Source organism: Carassius carassius, chromosome 10 (genome assembly GCF_963082965.1).
Source record: "Carassius carassius chromosome 10, fCarCar2.1, whole genome shotgun sequence".
NCBI classification, from domain to species: Eukaryota; Metazoa; Chordata; class Actinopteri; order Cypriniformes; family Cyprinidae; genus Carassius; species Carassius carassius.
Window position 1 is genome coordinate 13,330,415 of NC_081764.1, and position 21,537 is coordinate 13,351,951.

At 36.6% G+C, this 21,537-nt stretch overlaps 1 protein-coding gene across 4 annotated transcripts in view; it reads left to right on the forward strand.

Annotated features, from left to right (window-relative positions):
- Nucleotides 1–2,054: 2,054 nt before the first annotated feature.
- LOC132151825 (microtubule-associated serine/threonine-protein kinase 2-like) overlaps nucleotides 2,055–21,537 on the forward strand; it is a 139,540-nt gene continuing 120,057 nt past the window's right edge. For all 4 annotated transcript variants that reach the window (XM_059560222.1, XM_059560223.1, XM_059560224.1 and 1 more), the window contains exon 1: nucleotides 2,055–2,523. In XM_059560222.1, coding sequence (XP_059416205.1) covers nucleotides 2,443–2,523 — 81 coding nt within the window. In that variant the 5' untranslated portion in view covers nucleotides 2,055–2,442. The remainder of the gene's footprint in view (nucleotides 2,524–21,537) is intronic.

Below are 21,537 nucleotides of genomic sequence, written 5' to 3' on the forward strand. Positions count from 1 at the left end.
CCTCCCTAATAACAGGGAAGACAGTGAAGTGGCCTCCTGCAGGTGTCCAGCAAGTTTGCCTGTATAGGGCAGCGGACCACTCTCTCTTCAACACTGTTTACTAGAGATTTATATGGACAGCTACCCCCAAGACATGTTGCTGGTTCTGTTTTGGGAGCCCAGTCATTTCACTGGTCTGCACATAGACTGAAGAAACGTCCTCAGGATGAGAGTCCACCAAGAGAACTTGATTTGGTTTGTTATGACATGAGAGACCTGGAGGAAGCTCCAAAGCCTGTCCTCTATATCGGATTATCTGGTCTCATACCTTTTGTATCCGCTCCTCTATTTATGGCGGACACAGAGTTATACCTTACTGAAGTTGAATTTGCTCAAGTTGCATACGGAGCGTCTATTGTTTTCTTTTGTTAGTGGGGTACGCTGGCGTTTCGCCTTGCCTGCCGGGAGTCCAGCAAATTTTTTGGTTATTTTCTCTTCCTTTTTATAAAATATAAATTTTGTTTCCTGTTGTTTTTTGTACGATTATTGTCCACTCCATACAGATATTATACTACAGTAGTGAATTCAAATTCGAATGGTTTTCCCTCACTTTTAATATTAATTTACAAACTGTTTCAGTTAGATTGTTTGAAGTAAAATAAGAAATGTAGAACCATACTTAAAGATTCAAATTAAAATCTGTATTGTATTTAACAAGTAAACTTTCAGTTCTCAAAGTTTCTCTGATTATTTCTCTTTGTTGTCTTGATCTCTTTTTTTATTGATTGTAGGAAAAACATAAATTCTGTGTAATATCTTGAATATACTTCTGAGAGTTTTCATGTTTAATGCTATTGCTTTTTATGCTACATTACTTGATGGCAATTAATACATTTTACGAAACTACACTTTAAAGTAAGATCCACCAAAATGTATAGACTATTTTGCTACATGCTATTCCAAATTTATTGTATCCTTCATGCAATTTTTTTCATGCTATGCCCTCCTACATAATTTTTCTGACACAAACCAAAAACATATATATTTTATGGGTTAACAAATTTCTGCCTAATCTGTTCAACAATTCAGAATTCAGTGCTCCCTACATTAACTTGCAAATCCTTCCCTGTCATCTAATTTCACAACCACATTCAATAACAAAGATGGAGAATTTGTCAGTGGGTATAATTTAATTAAAAAGAAATAATAAGAAATCAAGAATGAAGACATTAAGCCTGCTGCTCAGATTTTCTGAGCCTTCTTTTGTTCTCAGTATATCTCAATTAATTTGTTTAACTTGTAACTGTTCCATCTTTCAACCTAAAATGATTGTGCAGAAGGAAAATACAGTAATTGTTGTAAACATTACTTTCGTCTGCAGATGGCAGCAAAGACAAATTTTACCAAAACCGCTCTTTTTAATTGCCCCTTCTAAACCATTGGAGGAAACAACATTTCCAGATCAGCCCTCCAGTGGATATGCAAGACATACAGACTCTGCTCATACAGACTGAACTCACAGCACATTAGGCTCGCACCGACGGTCATTCACTTGATCCGAGCTTAAGGAATTTTTTTTGGATTTCCTCCCAAAGAAAACCAACGTCCTGGACCGGCTCTGATTAGCAGTTATTTTCGCCACCGAGAGGTTTCCCCTCACCGGCCGGGTTGACGTTTGAAGAAGAGTGAGATTGGAGGAGAAAAGCGGAGCTTTGCCCCCGCATGATGATCTGTGTCAAAGCACAGCTCGCGTTTGAGACCTGACTCACGAGACATGATGAACAGTTGAGCTCGCGCTGTGTTGTGACGCCGCGGCGAAGTATCTCGTCAGTCAGGCGGTTGACTGGATGAAGAAAATCGCGTTTTTGTTATGGCTGAGAAAACTCCGCAACGCTAAATCATTAGTTTACAGAGAAGAGAAAATCCGCTGGATGACTTGAAACTGCGGCAAACACGTTGGAAACGCCGCGCTATTCAGCGTAATGGTGACCTGTCCTTATAATCTCACATTGACAGTTACGAGCCCGGCGAGTATTTTACACATTGTTTTTAAACAGTTACGTCCCTTTCGTAAACCCAAAAGGCGTTTACTTTGCGGATGTTGTCAAACTTTATCAGCAAACAGCTAGCGAGCTAGCGAGTTCCGCCGGTTGATTTGCCGCGCTAAACCGCACAGTTCGTGTAAAACTGAAGTCAAAACAGTATTGACTGATAACTGACGGGCTGTCATGGTAACTCGAGTTGTAACTTAAGTTCGAGAGAGCAACACAAAAGCCACAGTGTCGAACCTGCGCTCACCATTGATTCTTCAGCTGCCTTTGTGCTTGTTTAACGAAGTTGAGGAGAGGCTTGATCACCATGTATCAGAGCAAAGCTTATTTCACCATCTAAATGCGCTGACCACCGGGTTCTAAAACCGATATATTACTGTTGTAGAGTATAACTCAACCCCCATCTATCAGAATGAAGAGAACTGAGAGCAAATACAATAGGAAACTCTGCACCGCTGAGCAGCAGGAGAGCAGCACTGAAGGAAAAGACGAGGTGAGTGATCTTTCACTGGAAAGTTGATCCGTTTTAACACTGATACTTTGCATGTTTATATTAAAATGCAAGATAAACATCACACAATATAAATACAGACCTTAGATACTGGGATACTGCAGAACGAGCGCAGTGCATGGATGCAGCCCATCTATAATGAATCAGTGCTTATAGATCAAGCACATTATGTCATTGAGCATTTCTTGCAAAGATCCTTATCAAATGATAATGTGAAGGCAGAGACATCTAAATCAATAAGGCTTTTTTTTTAGTTTTGCTTGTTTGTGTTTAGTTTTAGTTAGTACTCCCTACATTCTTTATTTTGATCACATTTTGTAAGACTGGTTTGTTTATTTGCATTAAATTATAATCCAGACTGAAAAAAATACACACCCCAGGACATCAAGAGTGCACACAGGGTTTTATGTGTTTTTGTATTGTGTATTATTAGCTTTTTACAAGTTTAGTAATTTTATTACCCACTTTATGTTTGTTTTGCAAGAGTTTTATTGGCTCCTTTTTTTTGACAACGTGAGTCTTGTTATCATTCATCAGGTGAGGTCAATGTGACGAGTGACCTTGGGAGGAAATAAAATGAGATTACTGCTTTTTGAAACAAGGACAAGTTTCCTAATTTGGGGAACCAGTGAGAAAAAAAAATACCTTGTGGTACTTTGGCACGTTTTTGCCACCCCAGTCACATTGTAATAACTTGAGGAAGTCAACTTCACTTTGTGACTGTTATGATTCAGTTAATGTTATTCAGTTTTTTTTATAATTGATGAGATCATCAAGTGGTGCTGTTCAGGTGAGTGATCAGGTTTCTTTCTAACCTGACCCAGTTGGCAGGGTGACCCAGAGTCTTTTTTTTTGTTGCAATTTCTGTTAAGTAAAATCAATTTTTTTTGTTTTGTTTTTTTAAACAAGTAATGTTGCATGACTTTTGTTTGAAACTGCGAGTGGTTTAGGTTGTAACTTTCAAGACATGATGTATATAGTAAACGTGTATATGTGTTTTCTTTAATAATAAAAAATAATTTTATATATACATTATTTATTATTATTATTATTATATATTTATTATTATTATTTTTTTTTTTGCAATTATGTCATAGAAGAACCATTTTTGGTTTCCACAGAGAAGTCATGGGTTCTTAAAAGAACCATTTTTCTTAGTGTGAACTGAAGATCATTTAAATATTTTAAATCTTTTTTTCAATATTCATATTTAAAAAATTGTACAGTGGAATGTTCTTTATGGAACCATAGATTTCAGTTAATGCATTTAATTTCAACAAAGAGTGTCCACTGTTCAAGTGATTGGTATTTCTATGTACTCCTCTGCTCCCTCTTGATCCTCTCTTTCGAATGCTCTCCATGTGCAGTAAAGCAATTTATCCAATCCTGTTTTACAATAATTCAGAATTACGTGGTTTGGCTCCTGTTTCTTCACAGGCTCAGTTATTTCCCTCTTATAACCATTCAGTGGTGAGCTAAACATCTGTGGGATTCAGCTTTGTTTTATGAGGTTTTCTGCCTGGTAGTCGTTGAACCACTTTATTGTAAAAGTTATTTGACCAGCACAGATGGCTTGGATTGGTGCCAAAAAGCAGTTATATAAGCAACTCCCAACCCAAATCAGCTTTTCATCCTTGAATTTACTTACTTATTTTTGATCATTAGAGAGATTAACTAACATACCGTAACCAGTTAGATAATGGAAAATGGGTTACAACATGTTGTTGATGTTACTGAAGACTAATTCCCTTTTTGCATGTAAGCTCTATGCTTAACACTTCCACTGAAATGAGGGCCAAAAAAAAGCTAGTGCTGTACTGTGACCCTTTTTACATTGTTGTTGATAGCTTTTTGTCTGCTTGGTGTCGTACTATCAGCATAAATAGAGGATGTGCCAGATATGTCCACCAATTAGTTCAGTGTTTTAAAGCAGTCTGCTCATCATTTTAAGTTATGCATACTGCCCTCAGGTAACATAGCAGGGCTCTAGACTTCAACCATTTTCCTGGTGGTGCAACAAAATTTTATAAGCAATCGAACTGGCGCGACCGTGTTGCCCAACTCATAACCTCAGAATGAAAAAGACTGCTGCAAGATCTAGTGAGAAGTATTCAAATTTTGCACAGAATTCGGTTATAAACAGATCAAACAGCGCTGATGTAGAAAACCATAAGTAGTGATGATAACTATACCATGGTGTTGTGGCATAACGAGTCGAATGTTATTACATTATTCATTTCTGGGTTTGTACAACCTTTTAAGGAAAGAAATTTAAGCACTTTTCAATGACTTTCAAGTATGAACAGTAAACATCAGTTTACAAATGATACATTTATAAAAAGAAATTAAGAGCCACATGGCTGTATTTTAAACCCTTTTTTTGTATAGGGTCCTTTTTTAAACAATAATAGGGACATATAAAACATTCTTAAATTTTTTTCTGGTAAACAGATGAAGGCATAAAACTATTTAATTGATCCTAATAAAATGGAAAAACCCTTTTATTTTTTGGCAAACAAAGTGCTGCACAACAGAAAACAAATGTGATTATTCCATTAAATAAAGATCTATTCATATTTATTATTATTATTATTAGTAGTAGTAGTATAGCATTGTTACAATGAGTCTTAAGACTGCTAAATAATAAAATATTTTGACAGTTTCTTCACATGAAACTAAACTTTTATTTTGATGGGTTGCCGTGAGGAACTTGCAGCCGCTGCGTATGTGACATGACGGTAGTTTTGTCAAATTAAACAATAAAATGCTAATGAAGTGACTCTCAGAGAAGCTGGAGATTAAATTTGTGCATTCATATCAACATAGTAAGACGACAAAGGCTAAAACACCATGAGTGTCGACCGTGCTCGTTTAAACAAAACCATGCGGTGTGCACTTAATTCATTCATTCAATCATTGCGGAAATTATGGCGCATTTACGTGTGATATCAAATGCTTCTGCAGAATTTTTGTATTACTATAGAATTTTACCTGAGCATTGCAAATTGCGCTTATTGCTTTGTTCTTGTCATCAGTCTCTTCGTTGCGTAAGGTAAATAAGAGGGTTACATCTAGTGGAGAAGACTATTGAAAAGATTCACATTAATCAAATCTTTTAAATGTTTGCTGAAATAAATACCGGAAAATATTGATTTGTGACTTTTGAGACTCAATATTAAATCGACATAATTCAAGAAATCGTTTAATCAAAAAATAAAAATTTTTGCCCAGCCCTAGTAAACACACTTATTTAAAATAAAATAAAAAAAGACATCATTTAGTAAAAAGTTGTTGGCCAGTTCAATATAAAAGGCCACTATAAAAGAAGAATGGAACCGTTATTGAGAGTAGAATATATAATGTTTTCATATAAAAAAATAGATTTTGACCATTACTGTTTTGAATAAAGAAAAAATTTTGTAAACTTCACAACTCAAGCTCAGTACTTTACTGTCAAATGTGCATTACCAAGAAATAAGCATGTAATATTATTAGTAAATGCACTTGTTAATTCAAAACAATAGTATTTTTAACATTAAATTATCTTTGTTTTTAATACCTCCACACATCACAATACCCCAACCCCACCCCCCCCCCGCTGTCACTTTTGAGAAAAATCTAATTCGAACGGATATCGAATATCATGCAATATATTTGAATATATTCGAATATCTACATGCCCACCCCCCCCCCCACGCATTAAAAAAAAAAAAAACCCCGTAGCCTAATGGAGATTCAATCACAAATGTATTAACAGTGAGTCATAAACAGGACTATCTGGATTATTATATTTTTTACTTAATGTTTGAAACAGCAGGTTATCAACTTTAGAATATCAATTTATATGAAGTGCCACTATACATATCCAACAACATTAGGCTAAATGAAAAAAGAAAAAAAAAAATGATTCAGAACAGGCACAAACAATAACGTGACAACTTAAACAGCAGCAGGAGTAAGGCATATAGCCTAGCCTAATTCATTTCTTAATATTGTTAGCAAGAAACACCAGTCTGTCAACTTGAACTATTATCGCATATTCGAATATCGAATAGAAAGTGACAGCCCTACGCCCCACCCAGCGCTACCAAATCTTCTTGCACCACCATCTGTAGAAGTTACTGGAGCTGGTGCCACTGCTCACAAATGTTAGCCTTGAGCCCCTGAGTCTATTTATTATCAAAACTTTTATCAGTAATACAGTTAAATTGGGGAAACTATGTGACCGATTTTGCATAGCAGGCTGATTTAAGGTGTGCCCCTAAAATTTCTGCTTGAAAAGATGTTGTCAATAGCCAACTCATCATGTAGAACTATAATTTAGCAGGTCACAGCCATCCGATCAAAAGTGTTTGTCTTGTGAGTTTTCTCCCCACTCCAATTCCACACTTTTCAGGGTAATTATGAGAGTCTCAGTATTGCTATGGCAACCAGAGAAGCTGCATCAGATATTGACTGCACTGAACAAATTGATCCCATTTCATCACTTGACTTATAAATGACACTACATTCAGTCCTAAATATTTCATTTGACAAACAAATCATGTTTGTTTTCAGTGTAAACACATTCATCATGTATTTACTAGAAGAAAAAAAAGTGACATGGCCCAAAACTGCTAGCATTGATTTTATAAGTATTGTTAAATTGTTATCCTTATAGGAAGAACCATTTGAGCCGTGCATGAGGCTGGGTAATGCAGGAAGATGCTGACTCCCAGAAGAAAGTGAGATCATTGTCCCTCCGCTGCATGCAGTTAGTCACACAGCAGTGGTGTTTCAGTTCGTCTCACTCTGCTGTGCTCAGCTTTTATTTTAGAGGTGTTTGTTGGTCTCTGCTCAACTGAATTGGATCATTTAAAGACTCCATGAAATTGGAGTTTTATGGTCTTTAGGCTCCATTAATTTTGAAGCCATCAATATGCTTGTGCACTCTAATAACAATAACATTTTGTGAAGAAGTTACCTTCGTCTTCACCATGGTTGAATGAATAATGAATGCACGATTATACACACAGCTTCTGTACTACTTTCAATTGTAAATGGCTGACTGATTTAATCCCTAGTTGTCATGGAGTATTTTATGGCACAGCTTCAGTACCACAGACCATATTGTTGAATATGATCAATAAACTGGAACTTTTTAAACACACCAGCCGCAACATGGTAAATGAATAGAAAACAGTGAAACATGCATTGTTTTTGCTCATAATGGTGCTCTCTGATTGTGAGAGGATGTTGGTGGTTACTGACAGGCCGAACTGTGGACATATCAATGTGCACGGCTTGGATTACTGGAGAATAGCACTGTATCATGAGGTAGGTCAGAGGAGGAGAAGGAATGCTACAAGCAGGATCCCGTGTGTGTACTAGAAGAATATGTCATAAAAACAGCCGTTTGAATGCAGTGGAAAGCATTCTGGCTGTTTTACCAGTCACTAGAGAGGGGAGTCGTTCAGTATATTTGTTGTGAGTGTGACAAGGGCAAAGAGCAATTGAGTAAGTAGAATCTTTCCTTGTCAAAAGGAAACAAGGTAGTTGTACAGGACAATCAGTAGTTGCTATTTGCTTTCCTGTTGGACAACACCGGAAAGTGACAATTCACACAGCTGCGTGGTGTTGTCTTGTTACTTAAATTTCAGTAGTTTATACCAGTGCTTGTAAAGTGTCACTTTAAAACAACAGCAACAATTTGTCTGTGTTGACTGAAAAGTATTCAGTTACTTGTTGTCATAAGGGTTTGTCTTAAAGGGGTCATCAGATGCCCATTTTCCACAAGTTGATATGATTCTTTAGGATCTTAAAGAAAAGTCTGTAACATAGTTTCGTTAAAATTTCTCAATTGAAGTGTAAAATGACATCCTTTTTACCCTGTCAAAAACAACTCTTTTCAGAGCAAGCAGTTTTGTAGCATTTTCCTTTAAATGTAAATGAGCTCTGCTGACCCCGTCCCTCTCTTCTGAGCCTATCTTTGAGGTACTGTTTACTAGTGTGGCGTTCGATACATCTGTACAAAGATGTATCGTCACAGAGATTTGTATTGATACAACTGGTCCTGTATCAATATTGTGGCACGTGTGCAGTAGTGGACCAAGCTTAATTTGAATACAAGAACACCATTTAATAGTGTAGAAAATTGTGAGGTTTCTAAGAAAATAATAAATAGAGCATAATGTATAGGCTACAACAAGGTTTAATCTGGCCATAGAAGAACACAACTGGGTTGTCTGATATAAAGAAACAGAGCTTCACACTTGCACAATGCGGAAGTATCTACTTAAGTGTTTTAATCATATTTGTCAACATGGCAACCATGTGTACATGCTCTCTCTCCACTATGGATAAACGCGCTTGCTTTCTGAAAACACCGGTTAACTCGCAGTATAGCGATCTCCACTTCAATATTCTATTATCAGAAAAGTACAATAAGTGTAAAAGAGAGGGAGGACGTGTACGTATGAATTACCACTGCGTTTCTCTATTAAGTTAATCTGTGGCTTTAATTGCTTTAGAAGCAATGATGTTACCAGTTCCTTGTTGAGAAAAATAATGTAGCTCTTGAGCGATTAAGCTATTTTATTGATAAAATTGTGGGGCAGTGCTGAAAAGTTTGTGTTACTTAATGTCTGTGTGTGTGTGTGTGTGCATAACGTGATCCATGTGAGTGACTAAATGTGTGTGCATAAAATACAATGAAGACTAGGGCTGAACGATTTTGGAAAATAATCTTATTGCACATTTTTTATTTTTTACCAATAATGCGACTTAATATGCAATTATTTTTTAAAGCTCTTTATGTTCTGTATTATTCAAAGACAAGCTTCAAACAAGCTTTCTTTAATTCAAAGAAACAAAGACAAGCTAACAAAAAATTGTATAGTATGACCAGCACAATATTAGATAGATTAAACAGAAATGTCATTTTCTGTAGGCCAGGCTTATGTTATGAAGAAATTAGGTAATGCATGAATTGATATGAATGACATTTTTATCAAACAACTACAACCACTGTAATATATTGACTGATTAGTGGAACTTCCAAACTTGAAAGCATGTAATAATTATAACAACTGACTATATAAAGCACTGACAAATAAGCCTGGTGTAAACATTTAATGTACAAATCACACAAATTAAAGTAGATTGCAGAAAATATAAAAACAGATCTATTGCTTTACTACACTTCTTTAGGTAATTCAAAATCACTTTAATAAATATATGTTGACATGTGAACTGCACTTTTTAAACACTGTCTGTTAACTTGAGACCAGTGGATCTCAAGTTACCTATCACTTGAAACATTGAAAATAACAGAGAGAACTGTTATTATTATTATTTTCTCTGTTATATATTTATTTATTGTGGGTTTCATGCTGTCCGCTAAGGCATAGGACACAAAGGCTTCCCTCCTCACCAACAACATTTAAACACTGTGTATATAGCGGACACCAGCGGCGAAATACAGTAGAACCCGTGATGCTGTCTACACTGAATACAGTGTGGAGCGATGCAGCTCGACAAAACCAAACGGATGCCTTTTGTTTCCCCAAACCGCAGACTTGTCAAAACTGTAGCGTGCCTACTTGATGCTTCCTCTGAAGACTGCTTAGATGTGTTCGACTTGAATCAGCACTGATTAGATCGATGGTGTGTGTCATCAATGTTCTGTGAGAGCTTTAAAAGAGCAGACCTCTTGCTTTCTCTCCCTGTACTTTGATGTCATACAACGATCGATCTTCAAGTTCAGTCGAACACAACTCTTTACTCTCGCGTGTAACGTGACAGAGCATAATCACAGCCTCTGCAGTTGAAAAATCTTGTTTTTTTCATATAGCGATATTATCGCAAATGCAATTAATCGTTCAGCCCTAGTGAAGATGGCGCATTAGTTAAGAACTTTTCAAATTTTTTATTGTTAAAATGTAGAGAGTGCATTAATTTGTGCAGTGATAACCAACCAGCAATGTTAATATGTTTATATATGTATATATGTATGTATAGGAATACATTAAAATACATTTATTAGAATGTACATTAATATTATGGGCTTAAAAAACAAGATGCAAGCAATCAGAATATTGTACCTGGTCGGGAGTGCCCAATTTAAACACAAAACACTGTACTGTGGGACAGTTATGGAGGCCCTTCATAATGCAGAGGTCAACTGCCTGCTCGGCCAAAAGTTAGCAACGGCCCTATAGTATGCAGTGTTTAATAAACAGCTGTTTTACTCAATTCTTCTGAGGTAAAATTCAGTGCAGTCCTGTATCATGTCGTGGCCTCTGTATCGGGATACGTATGGTATCGTGACTTTGCTGGTGATACACAGCCCTACTGTTTACTTTAGCCACATTCACGGTGCAACTTGCTAATTAGTAATTTCTGTCAATGCTGGAAAGTTTTATTTTAATATATACTTAATATATAAATCTAAAAGTAAATGCAAAGGTAAAAAGCATTGAATAATTGATGAAGATTTTATTACTGTAATGTGTAAAAAAGAGTCTATAATTGTATGTAAACTTTTATAGTAATAACCAAATTTTGTTTCTTACTGTTAAGAACTGTTATCATTATCAGTATAAACCATGTTTATTCTCATGATTTGCAGAATGAAACTAACAATATTAAATACAAAACAAAGATTAAAGTTCTGTTTGAAAACTGGGCAAATCATACACGTTTACATGGAATACATGCAATCCAATCTTACCTGATTTTAAACACAGTAGTATTTAATGACCAGAGGGACTAAACTAAAAGTATCAAGTATTGGATGTGTTATTTTGGGTAACTCTAAACGTGTAAATTAGCATTATCACCAGTGGCTTTGCCATTTTCAGAGGCGTCATCACATTAGCAGGACTCATTAGAACTGGTCATTGACACTCACTACGTAACAGAAATTGGTCTTCCTATTAAACAGCTGCACATGACAGGAGATCAAGAATGAAAACCGAGCAAGCATGACAAACTTTGTACCAAATAACCAAATGACTCATTTTCATGGGCTTTGTCAGCAGCCACTGAATATGCACTGCTGATCTACTTTGCACTACTGCTGATCTATATGCACTACTGTCCTTTTAAAATTGGTGCTGTGTTTGGTGATTTAGGACAATGGACATAACATTGGATTGAATTAGATTATTGCTGAATGATAAAAATGCTCTGGGGTAGTAGTTGAGAATATTGCCTAAAATTATTACAAGCAGGGCCTAGATTTTGTCAGCATGTCTATTAAAACTCACTTTAAGAATGCACTGTAATTTTCTGCATGGTAATACTGCATTTTAAATCAGCTGTTTTACTAGACAAGCTGTGTTGAACTCATTGTTAAATGTCTATTTAAGACCAATAGTATTTTTTTTTTTGGACAGGCTACCCAAACAGGTTTCATTCTCTTGCGATACATCGCTGATAATGAACGTGATTTTGAGTAGCTTGTCAGTGAACTACGGCTCTGTGTAGTAAATACCGCTCCATCTGAAAGCAGGTGCTGGGGATTTACTACTCAAGCTATTAACGCATGCGATTTATCATGCAGCCCTAATGCAAACATATTCACAAGTCTGTGGCTCATGGAAAATGGTCATGTGGTGTTTATGTTAATAAGTTTATGCAAAGTAAAATCCAATTTAATGGCTGGGTTTTTCAATGAGGTGCTAGATTGTGTGAGAGTCTGGAGTGTCATGCTCCATGGCCCTCTAATTAATGTGAAGGTTTTGAAGTTGCTCTTCTTTTTTTAATCCTGTTGCTAGATCGAGATGGGATGGGGTGGGGGAATCAAAACAAAACCATCATCTTTCCCGCTTACATTTTTCAGACACAGCATCACACCATATGGATTAATTCACCATATAGTTAGAATTACAGTTCTTTTGCTGTGGTATAGCACTAAATACAGTATTATGTTAAAAAGTCAGGTCCCTAGTGGATGTTTCACACATTTTGAGGCATTTAAAAAAAGTTTGATATGCTGATATCTGTTACAGTATTAATGGGGTTCAGCTGGCAGAGCTGCAAAGCCATCTCATTTCTGATTCCTTTTATGATCCTCTGATGATCACACACACAGACCATTTAAGGTTAATGAAAAGACTCCTCTGCTATTGTCAGATTCTTATTAATGTGTAGCAAAATCCTTCAGAGGGAGACATTTTCTTTGCAGCTGTCAATTGTCTAATTTAGCACTATCCAGTCCCTTGGAAAACATCTATTCTTCTCTTCAAATCCAATTGCTGTTGCCCTAACAAACTAACTTAATTCTTGGACCATTGTCCAGTGATGGTAGAGTTCTCTTGTTTCTAGATCCCACTATAATGAATCCATTAGTCATTGTAGACAGTGATGCTGTGCTTATGGCTCAGACCTATGAACTTTTCCCTTGATTAGCTCAGTGAAAGGGCATTGCTGTCACAAACAGTGGGGAGTGGGCCACCAAAGGCTTTTTTTCCACTGGTAATGACCTGTGTTGAGCTTGTGGAGTCTCATCACATGTTATGGAGTGATTCTCTGTGCTAAGTGTTTTGATTGGTGTGAAACTGATCCTTCAAGCTAGCTGTATAAATAAATACTGATTGTTTTCCTATACTATTAACGCGATAATAAAGCGTTAACTTGCCCAGCCCTAATTATAATGTTTGCCTATTACTAATAATATAAAAGCAATTGTTATAATATTTTTTTGTATACATCAATTCCTTTGTTTAACTGTTCTATCTGAGTATTAGACCGACTTCTATCTGTATTAGACAGAACTGTAAACGACGACAGCGAACAAGAGGGAGAATGTGAGCACTGTATGTTCAATCAGGTCTCAGCACCGTCAAAATAAAAGTCCCGCCTTGAACATTTTGGCCAAGCAGATAAACTTATTGGCCGATACTGATATTTGCAAAAGGCCACTAATGAAAAAACGGTAGACACGCATTTGTGCAGCAGAATGGCTCTCTCTTTCACTCTATGATGTTACAGATGACTACTTGTCCATTCCTGTTCGGTTCATGCATTTTGAGAATGAGGTTGTGGGTCCTGAAAATTACGAGTGTGAGTTTGGTTACAGAATGTGTTAGTCATGCCTGTAAATATCCATGCTGTGTGTGTATGTAACAGGGTTTCCTATACATTCATTAATTTGTGGCGGCCCGCCACAATATCAACGGTGATCGCCACAGATTAATTCAGATTTTTTAACTATTTAATATGGGTACAATTGTATTTTATTGTAGAGCTGCGCGCTGCTTGCTCCCTCCCTCTCACAAACTGACAACGGAGGCACACACGACTAGCCCCTCCTCTTCGAACACAATCTGAATCAAAACATGAGCATGCGTTAGTTAGAGCAGGGGTTTTCAAACTGTGGGTCGCGACCCACTTGTGGGTCACAGAATGGAACAAGGTGGGTCGCACAAAGTCACTTGGCTGCAGCTAAATTTGCGTTTCAATGACACACACACACACAGTTCAGTCTAGGGCTGCACGAAAGTGACGAGTGGGAACGGTGCGAGGCCGGTGGAGTGATTGGAATTGAGCGACACCTGCTCGACTCACCAGTCTCGAGAACCACGGAGGAGATCGGAAGGATACAAAAGAGGAGCGTCCGTCTCCCCGGCAACTCACTCCAGCCCACCGCCTCGAGCATCCTCCTTCGCCCTGCTCGATGGCACTGCGGATTCACCTCAGTGCCGAGGGATCTTCGGCACCGCGTCCCTCCTTCCTCCCAGGCTTCGGCACCAGTCTAACACATTAAAAACTTCTCAATCACGGGAAGGAGGAGGCGGGAACCGGGAACCCACTCGTCACAATGATATAGCCCACCAACATTAATAAGGACTGCAATATCCTTAGTGTGATTTTCGAATTGCAATTAAGTCCGCGTGCTTTGCGTGTTTTGAAGCGCGGGCGCGCACGAGTTGTAATAACAGTGAAGGTCTCAGAGCAATGTCATTAAAAGGTTCAATCGGTCCGCATTATTAAAAGAGAAAAACTTGCTCACTTCAATACACTATATTCCGCATGAGATTGCATACACCAGAAAACAAATGTTACGAAAACGGTTTCAGGTAGGCCATGTTCATTCATTTCTATCGTCCGTTTGAGCTCTGTGCACTTTTTTCGTTCGGGAAACGGTTTGTAAAAAGCATTTCACATGTACAGGGTGAGCAGTGCACAAACGCAGGGTTAATTGTAACACTACAAGATTTAAACATTTCCACATAACAAAATGCACAAAAAAATAATGCAATACTCCTTGACGTATCATCTCTTTTTAGAGAAAAATTTGCCAAAGTTCAGAAATCTTTTGAAGATATTGCTGAACATTAATTTAACCATTGCTAAAATAAATTTCTGCCTGAACTTAATGTCATCCAGTTTTTTTTTTTTTTTGTTTATTTAAAACGAGACACATGTTTATTATTATTTTTTACCTATTTCACAATTATTTTAATCTCCAAACAGTTTTAGATAGTTCTGCTTTGCTTCTTATGCTTTTTCTAAAAAAAGTGTTGGATTGTGCTCCGTTCTCACCGACACACACGGAAGGATCGTGAATGCATTTTCTGCAACAAAACACAGCAGCGCAGATTACAGTTCACTGGAGTGAGCCTGTTTAACGTTTTTATGGACACTACATATTCTAAAGTCTGTAAACAAAAATTAAAACTTAAATATTAATAGTGATTTTTTTCAGGTGTAGGCCTACTCTAAAATAAAAAGGTTTTTTTTCTTAAATACTTCATTTCTGTCATCAAACTTTTAAGTAAGATTAGGCTTAAAGTAATATCAACCTTTTTTTTCCCTCAAATATTGTGGTGGGTCATGAAATAGATTACACTTGTCTAGGTGGGTCGTGGAATGGAAAAGTTTGGGAACCACTGAGTTAGAGGACGGATTGTTGCTTAATGCTTATTCCCCCAGCGAAGATTCCAGAATCAATCCGGAGTTGAATGGTTAGTAATGAACACTGTTGCTCAACATAACTCTGAGAAGTTAGTCTATGTTAAGCGCTGTCGCGTTTCCATTACAGATTAGCGCAAAACTTTTGTGTTTTTTTTTCTAAATATCGATAAACAACTATTGCGAAATGACGGCGTTTCCAATAACCGATGTTATGCGACTAAAACGTCATTCTTTCCCTCTCGCGATCAGTCATTCCAAAAATCATGGCAACGGACATTGGTAGGTTTATATATATCACAGCCACCAGACTAGACATTATATTATTATTATCTCCAGGTTCAAGTTGGTGTGTGTTGGTTTTTGTCCACCTCAATCTCCAGGTTTGTGTGTGTGTGTGTGTGTGTGTCAGTCTGTGTGTGTCCACCTCCAGGTCCAGTTTGGTGTGTGTGTGAGCCTGTGTGTGTCTGAGTCTGTGTGTGTGAGTGTGTGTGTGAGTCTTTTTGAATGTTTGAGTGTGTGAGCCTGTGTTTGAGTGTGTCAGTAAGTTTGTGAGTTTGAGTGTGTGTGTGTGTGTGTGTGTGTCCATCTCCAGGTCCAGGTTTGTGTGTCTGTGTGTGAGCAAAATTTGCAACAAGAAGTCTGTGGAGCAGTCATAGCATAGAAAGTGTAGCAATGGCATAGCAATGTAGCAATAGCAATGTCTTTAAAGGGATAGTTCACCCAAAAATGAAAATTCTATCATCGTTTATTCACCCTCAAGTTGTTCCAAATCTGTATGAGTTTCTTTGTTCTGCTGAACACAAAGGAAGATATTTGGAAGAATGTTTGTAACCAAACAGATGTCGGTCCCCATTGACTACCATAGTATATATTTTTTCCTACTATGGAAGTCAATGGGGACCAAGATCTGTTTGATTCTGTCATTCTTCCAAATATCTTCCTTTGTGTTCAGCAGAAAAAAGAAACTCATACAGATTTGGAACAACTTGAGGGTGAGTAAACGATGATAGAATTTTCATTTTTGGGAGAACTATCCCTTTAAGGTATCTGACACCAAGTTGTTGGCAATGGAAATGTGTACTTGTCACTAAAATATATGATATATTTATGATATATACACAAATATATATATATATATATATATATATATATATATATATATATATATATATAAAACTTAACCCCCCCCCCCCCTTCCCCGGTCCCCAAACACCACACCACCGCCTATACAATCTAATTCTGAGGGAAACACTGTGTAACCATATTAAATGTTCAAATACAGGAATGACAACCGTGTTCTGTTACTGTGTGAATGTGGCCATAGTTAACTATAGAACTGGCATCACCTAATGTTCCTAAAATTCCTTAAAAATGCTTAAAAAACATGTCAGCAGATTCCCTCACCGCCTGTGCATGGTATTACCTCAGATCTCGGGCCTACAGAGACAGCTTACATTTGTTTCTATGTAATCTTCTCCTTTAATCAGATCTTACAGATATGCATGTGTGCAATAAACCTTTGGCTAGTTGCTTGGGCATGTCAAGTTTATTTGGAATGGTTCTGTTCTAAATCTGACTTTTGTCTCTTGATGCATCATTTTCAATCATTATTGTCATCTTTCATCTCATTATCTGTCAGGACGGTCTCAGAAGTGTAATCCTTTTTCTCTGAAACAGTAAGCAGTTTTAATTTAACACACAAGAATGTTTAGGGAAATGCAAATATATTTTATTCTGAAGATAAAATAAGATAAATCCTTGAAAAATCTACCATTATGATCCTTTAACACCTACTCAAGCAGTATAACTTGTCAAGTATGGTTACTTTAACAGATTAAAATAATTTTTAACAGCTGAAACAGATGTACACCATCTGTGCACTTTTATACAGTATGGCAAGAAAACACCCTTAAACATTTTCCATTTTGTTTGGTTGATTTGTGAAGTTCTTCTGAGACAAACACACATTTATGTAATAATCAGTAAAGGTTCCATAAACTCCCATCATTCAAGACATCTCATAGAGAACTGGTCCAAAGAAACTTGACCTGTGTTACAATGCACTGGTGCGATGATAAGCCTGGTTTTTGTTTTGAATAGACTGGGATACACTACAGGATTTTTGCACCGATTTTATGCTGTTTTACAGTCTGGAGAAGTTGACGCTATAAAGTCAGAGCCAGTCTGTGGATTTGAGTTGATAGATTCCATAGAAAATTGTATAGTGTATGATGGTCACAGACTCCTAATTTTAAGCTTTAGACTATGATTCCATTCAGTTGGAGGATATCAAACATGTTTGATATTTTCAGACAATTTTACAACACGTTTTTTTTTTTTTGTTATGCTGCATCTAGCAACAAGGCGTTTCTGCATATGTTTGTTGTGACTGAAATAACTTGAAAGTGTGGTATATGATTCCCGATCATGTAGTGTATAATAGCCAGTTTTCCTTTGTCGCTATTTACAAAGTTGGTAAGTGTATGATGCCTAGTGTGTTAAAAATCTGTTTAGATTTTAAAAGCCATGTAGTATATTCCAGCCTTAAGTCAGAATTCCGATCTTTAACATTTCACAATTTCAATTCAAGTTTATTTGTATAGCGGTTTTCACGGTACATATCGTTGCAAAGCAACTTTACATAAAATTAAGTTTCTACTATATATTTAGTAATAGCTTATCATTGGTGACTGTCAGTTAATGTGCATATGGCAGAAATTTACGGAAAAATCAATTAAAGATGTAATAAAACAGACTATGAACACTATTAACAGCAATTATTATATGTTGCAACAGAACTTATAGCAATTTTATGAAATCCTTTTTACCAAGATTACACATTACCTCAAAAATCTTTTTTTTTTCAGCTTGTTGATGTTTATACAGACTTAAATACTGTTCACTCCTGACCCACTGCACAAATGAACAAAGAAGGACAAAGGGACAAAATGTAACCAACACAATAAATCAGTACAAATTGTTTTAATGAAGGTCAAATAGTTTTCATTTTCCACATCTTTTTGGCTACGGTTACACAAGGTTTTGGTTTAAAACTATTTTGGGGGTTTTCGTTTTTTTTCTTTAGTTTTTTTTTAAACACGTGGCTCAGACAGAATCATAATTTCTGTAAATTTTTCACACATTTACTGTTGAACATTAGCTGCTTCTGGCAGTGTCTGCCTGCATTTTCTCTTCCGTGAATGCTAATCTGACTCAGAGAAAGCTCATTCACTGCTCATATGTCGATCATATTATGCGTTCATAACCCACCCTGTCTCCGATTACAAACATCCATTTTCATTTCCACGTTCAATTCTGAACAGAATAGTGTTGTCACGGTACTAAAAATTCAGTATTCGGTAACCAATACCAGTGAAAATCCACGGTTCTTGGTAACAATTTCAGTACCAAAGTAAAACACAAAAACATGCTTATTAAAAAAAAAGACTATCATTTAATTTAATCCAAACTGTGTACATATTGAAATTAAAGGGGCTTTTGAATTTTTGGTGTCCTTCAGAAATACAGTGATATAAAAACACCTGCACCGGGTTTTTACTTTGAAACGTGCAGTGCTCATTTTTATTCAACAAAGTTAAAGCCTTTTGGAAAATCTGTTTGTAGCTGTCAGTTTTGATTATTGTGGTGGACCGCCACAAAAAAATCAATGTATGGGATACACAATGAAACTTATCTACACGAATGTGTGTCTGTCTTTAAAGTGTTTTGTTATTTTGGTGTGTTTCCTTGTTTTTTTTTGTCGCCACATCTCAGTGCTTTAAAGAGAGCGCATCAGTGCACATTTCATATAGCGCATCAAGAACCAGGTTGACTGGGTACTCTGTACCACCGGTACTTAAAAAAACCTGGTACCGTAACATTTTCATTTTTTAGTACTGGGTCTTTTTATAACACTAGTACAGAAGAAACCTAGGAAAACATTTCTACGGATGAAATATATAAAGTTAATAAACACAAAATTAATTGACAGTATATGATATTTAAACATACATGATTGTTTACATGAGAAATGCTAAGCAGGTATAGCGATTAGCTTGATATAGAAGGCTACAAATTAGGGATGCACCGAAATTAAAATTCTTGGCCGAAACCGAAAAAGAGAAAACCAAGGCCGAAAACCGAAACCGAAACACCGAAAGAAATTATGCCAATTATTAGTACCATTGCATTTATTGCTATGACCGTGTACTAACTTTACTAAAATTAAGACATTGCAGTTGCATAAATTAATATTAAAGTTTCAAAGATAATTACAATTACATAAATTATTTAAAAAAAACATAAAAATACATAATTACAAATTATGCAAATATTTATTAAGCACATTGCAACAATGCACCGTATAAAATGAAATTCAAACTAAAAATTTATCCCACTCATGTGTATATTAAATAATAATGTACAGACCTACTGGCCTGCAGAAAGGTTTAAAAATGAACAGTTCCCTCATAAAAACAAAGTGCATTTATGTGAAGTGCATTTGAAATTTTTCTCTGGAGGACTAGAAAGTGCATTACTTCTCCAGTAGGCAAGAGGGTTATCACTTCTGGGGATGGGGACTTCAGTATCAGACAACGAGGGTACATGCTCCTCATCTGGTGCAGAGACGAGTCTTTTTTTCTGCGCTCTAAACTGTCTCCTGCACTTGGCGCTTCTCCGTCTCCACGCGGGTTCTCCACATCTAGCCTGGAGCATTTCTCGTGTGCGCTGCCTTATTTCCGCATCCAAGTAATGGTCTTTATAACGTGGATCAAGCACATTCGCGATGAAGTGCAGAGGATCTGAAAAGATCTCAGTGAGATGTGTGCTAACAGACTCTATAAGACTGTACTTTTCTTTGTTTTCACTTCATGGTCCGTCTAAATCTATTTGTTAGGGGACGCTTTAGTGCTGTGAATAAAGGAATAAGAAGAGAGAGAATGTTCTCACTGGTGTGAAGCAGGCGCGGATTTATGTGCCCACCCAGATTGACTGGTGGCCCACCCAATCAGATTAATAAAAACAATAAATTTGTTTTATTTTAATAATAACGAATTAATAAATAATTTAATTTTAATAGTTTCCTGAGGACATTTAAGTACAGTAGCTACGAAAAATAGCTACAAAATAAAAATATTATGTCGGCATATCACGTGTCAGTCCAGTGATGCTATCACGCAACACAGCTTGTTCTCTTGTGAATTTTTTTTCTGCACGGGCCGTTGTTGTGCCCAATTTTGACCCCCTGCCAAATTATTACCCCCCTCGTTCAAATCGCTACCTGATTGCCTAATCCTAACCCCTCCCCCAAACCTACTCCTAAACCTACCAATACTAGGGGGGGTAATAATTTGGCAGGGGGTCAAAATTGGGCACAAGTGGCGTAATGCGACTGTTACACTGTGAAACACACATACTCCGTGTGCAGTGCGTGACTGATCCACGACTGTAGGCTACCACAAACACATACTCACTATTTGTATTTCAAATCCAGAAGTTATCAGAAACTTTTATTAAAAAAAGTAAAAAAAAAAAAATTCAATGCAATTCTCTTTGTTCATATACACTCTTTAATAGACGTTTTAACACAATTTAAACAACGTATTATTCAGCGCTACTTATATAGATTTATATATTAAGTTGCTCAAACAAGTGGTAAAATATTCAACCATGTAGTACTTATATTAAAATCGCAAACATTTCAAATTAAAACTGAAAATTGACAAAAACAGCCGACTATCATGCCTTTTTTTTAGCATTTAAGTTTTAATACAATAAATATTGTCACAAAGAAATTGTTTTTTCACCTCCACCATGAATGAGACGAGAGTTGTTCATTATGTCGCAAAGTGAGTCTTGAGTAAAAGCGTAGTATAAATCTTATAAATTGTCTTATGTAGCATGATGCTACTGTGTGCAGGAATGGTCAGTAACATGCGTTTTTAGTCATGTAGTGTGGGCTCTTTTCTGAAACACAGTGGAAATGCCAGTATAGACGAGGACCGTTTTCATTTTAAAACGCATTTTAAAATGAAAACGCACCAGTGTAAGTAGCCTTACGTCTATGGTGGTTTGGACACTTACGCACTACAGGCT